The sequence below is a fragment of the Chaetura pelagica genome, unplaced genomic scaffold (assembly GCF_000747805.2).
Source record: "Chaetura pelagica isolate M959 unplaced genomic scaffold, ChaPel_1.0 scaffold865, whole genome shotgun sequence".
Taxonomy (NCBI): domain Eukaryota; kingdom Metazoa; phylum Chordata; class Aves; order Apodiformes; family Apodidae; genus Chaetura; species Chaetura pelagica.
Genome location: NW_009953298.1, coordinates 281,803 through 284,742, shown reverse-complemented (window position 1 = coordinate 284,742; position 2,940 = coordinate 281,803). Strand labels below are relative to the sequence as shown.

General features: G+C 63.4%; 1 protein-coding gene across 1 annotated transcript in view; it reads right to left on the bottom strand.

Moving 5' to 3' along the window:
- The window catches only part of LOC104389056 (MTSS1-like protein), a gene marked incomplete at its 3' end in the record, with an annotated part of 2,864 nt that extends 1,991 nt beyond the window's left edge, over positions 1 to 873 (bottom strand). Inside the window, exons 1-2 of the mRNA XM_009997999.1 lie at positions 811 to 873; positions 618 to 691 (exon numbers count right to left, since the gene is read on the bottom strand). Of these exons, the coding sequence (XP_009996301.1) occupies positions 618 to 636 (19 nt within the window). The remainder of the gene's footprint in view (positions 1 to 617; positions 692 to 810) is intronic.
- Positions 874 to 2,940: the final 2,067 nt, after the last annotated feature.

Sequence of the window (2,940 nt, the reverse complement as noted above, 5' to 3'; positions counted from 1 at the left end):
CCCCCCCCCCTCCTCCCCCTCCCCCCCCTCCCCCTCCTCCTCCCCAGGCATCTCCAGATGGTCTGGATGCCTCCAGTCTGCAAACCAGCCCAGGACCATCTGCTCGGCAGAAGCTGAGCGGTGGGGAAGTGACTCTTGGCCACCAGCAGGTCCCCCAAGAAGGTTCACCCCAAAAACCAGCCCCACCGACACCCCCATCACCACCTCCCCAGGTGGGGTGGGATTGTCCTCAGAAGGTGGGTTTCTCCTCCTGCATCTTCTCCCTCCATCTAATCCTCCATCCCCAGGGCAACCTCTTCCATCCCACCCCAGGGAGGGGAGTAGGGGACGAGGGGGTGGCCCAGCCCCACATCTGGGTGCAGCCAGGGGGTGGGGAGCAGAGGTGGGTGCAGGAGAGCACAGCACGAGGGGGGGTCCTTCACCCCAAACCAGCCCCACCAGGAGATGCCAGGTGAGGTGGTGAGGAGCAGCACCCACCTCACCTGCTCCCTATCTTCCCACCATCCCCCCCCCCCAGCTTCCCACGGGTGGAGAAGGAGCCCACCCCAGCCAGGTGGGCAGGGGGACACCTGTGGGGACACCTGTGGGGACACCTGTGGGGACAGGGAAGACCCTACCTCTGGTGTTGGTGGCCATGTCAGCCACTTTCTGGAAGGCATCCAGGAAGGCAACTGCGGCCAGCACCGTGGTCCTGGGGCAGGGAGAGCAAAGGGGGAGCTCAGAGGGCACTGGGAACCCCTTGATGTGCCCATAGGGAAGTTGGGGTGGGGTGGGGGGTGGTCGCCTGTGTCCCCCTCCTCAGCCACTCACCTGAGCTGGGAGTGCAGCTTGGTGGCCTTGGAGTTGAAGTCCTCCCAGATGGGGTAGGAGCTCTGCAAGGAGGGAAGGGGAGAGTGAGTGTGTTCAGTGTGTGTGTGTGTGTGTTTGTGTGGTGTGTGTGTGTGTTCTGTGTGTGTCTGTGTGTTCAGTGTGTATGTGTGTGTGTGTGTGTTCAGTGTGTGTGTGTTCAGTGTGTGTGTGTGTGTGTGTGTCACACCACTGCAGGCTGGGCAAATCCCCCTGGGATTTCCTGGGAGGTGGGGCAGCCGGGTGGTGGCTTCTCTGATGGCTAATGAAGGCTGAGCACAAACCCTCTTCCCCCTTCCTGGGTGGGTTTTTTCCCTTTTTTTTCCCCTTTCCACTCTGACCAGGCAACCATGGAGCTCCTGGAGGCCTCAGGGTTTTTTTGGTGACCTCCAAAGGGATGGAGGCACCTGGTGGCTTTGGGAGCTGGAGGGAAGGGCAGGAGCTGGTGCACGGGCAAGCCTGGAGGTCTCCAACCTCCATCCCCACCTCCCTCTGGGAGCACCAGGGTGGGCTGGGGACCCCCCAGGCCTGAATGGGGTGCTTGGGTGGGCACAGGGACAGGTCCCAGGTGTTGGGGAGGCCACCCCAGTGCCTTCCTGATGCCATCCTTGGTGAGGCCATTCCAGCAAGATCAGTCCCAGTGGTGCCATCCCAGCAGTGTCCTGGTGCCACCATCCCAAGGAAGGCATCCCAGCATCGTCCCAGTCCAGGCAAGACGTGTCCCAGCAGGGTCTTGGAGATGCCAGTCCCAAAGAGACCCATCCTGGTGCCATCCCAGTCTCAGCAAGGCCAGCTCCAGTGTCATCCCAGCAGGCTCATCCTGGTGCCACCATCCCAGTCAAGTCTGGTCAGCGAGGTTCATCCTGGTGCTGCCTTGGGTGAGGCCACCCCAGTGCCAGCCAGTCCCAGTGTCACCATCCCAGCCAGGCTATTTCCAGGTGCCACCATCCTGCTGAGGCAGGTCCCAGAGCCACCATTCCAGCAGAGCCATCCCAGCCAGGCCACTCCTGGTGCCACCATCCCGACGAGGTCACCTTCCCCAGGCCAGTCCTGGTGCTCTCTCATTCCCAGTGCCCACCATCCTGCTGCCACCAGCTGCTGGAAGCCCCTGGGGCTTGCAAACCTCTCTGGGGTGGCCACCAAGGCTGTGTGTGTGACCATGGGACACCAGAGCTGCCCGTGCTGGACGTGGGGTCACCAGGAGAAGAGCTTGGTGGCACCTCCAGAGGTGAGGGGACACACACACACACACACACACACACGTGGGACCAGCCCACGGTGGGTTTTGGGGACCATGAGGATGTCACTTGAGGTGGCAGTGCCCAGGGATTGCCACTGTCCCCAGGGCCACCAAGCCCTGGCCACCCAGCCCTGCTGCCCCCAACCCTCCCTGGAGGAGGAGGAGGATGGGGAGGAAGGACAATGAGGACAAGGACATGCCAAGGTCACCCAGGGACGCTGGGATGAGGCTGGCTTGGGGACACTGCCAGCTTGGGGACCTGCCACCAGGCTCTGCCACCCGTGGAGCCTTGGGGGGGGGGGGGCCAAAAAGCCACCAACACAAGGTCCCTCTGTCCCTCAGCTCCGGGGCCCCCGGGGTCGTGGGACCTCGGGAAGGGGGGTCACTGCCCCTGGGGGGGGGGGACACCTTTCCTGTCCCACCCAACCAGGTCCCCCCGGGGCTGCCACCAACTAGGGGATGTGACACCTCCCTCTGGGTCAGCTCATCCCCCCCCCCAGTGCCCAGGGGGGGCTCCAGCACCCAGTGGGGTTCCCATACCCAGTATGGGCTTAACTGGGGGGCTCCAGCACCCAGTGTCAGGCTCCAGTATAGGGTCAAAAGGGGGCTCCAGCTCCCAGTTCCAGGCTCCAATTCCCAGTATGGGGTTGATGGGGGGGCTCCAGCTCCCAGTGCCAGGCTCCAATTCCCAGTATGGGCTTAGAGAGGGGGCTCCAGTTCCCAGTACCGGGCTCCAGCTCCCAGTATGGGGTTAAAGGGGGAGCTCCAGCTCCCAGTGCCAGGCTCCAGTGCCCAGTATGGGGTTGATGGGGGGGCTCCAGCACCCAGTGCCAGGCTCCAATTCCCAGTATGGG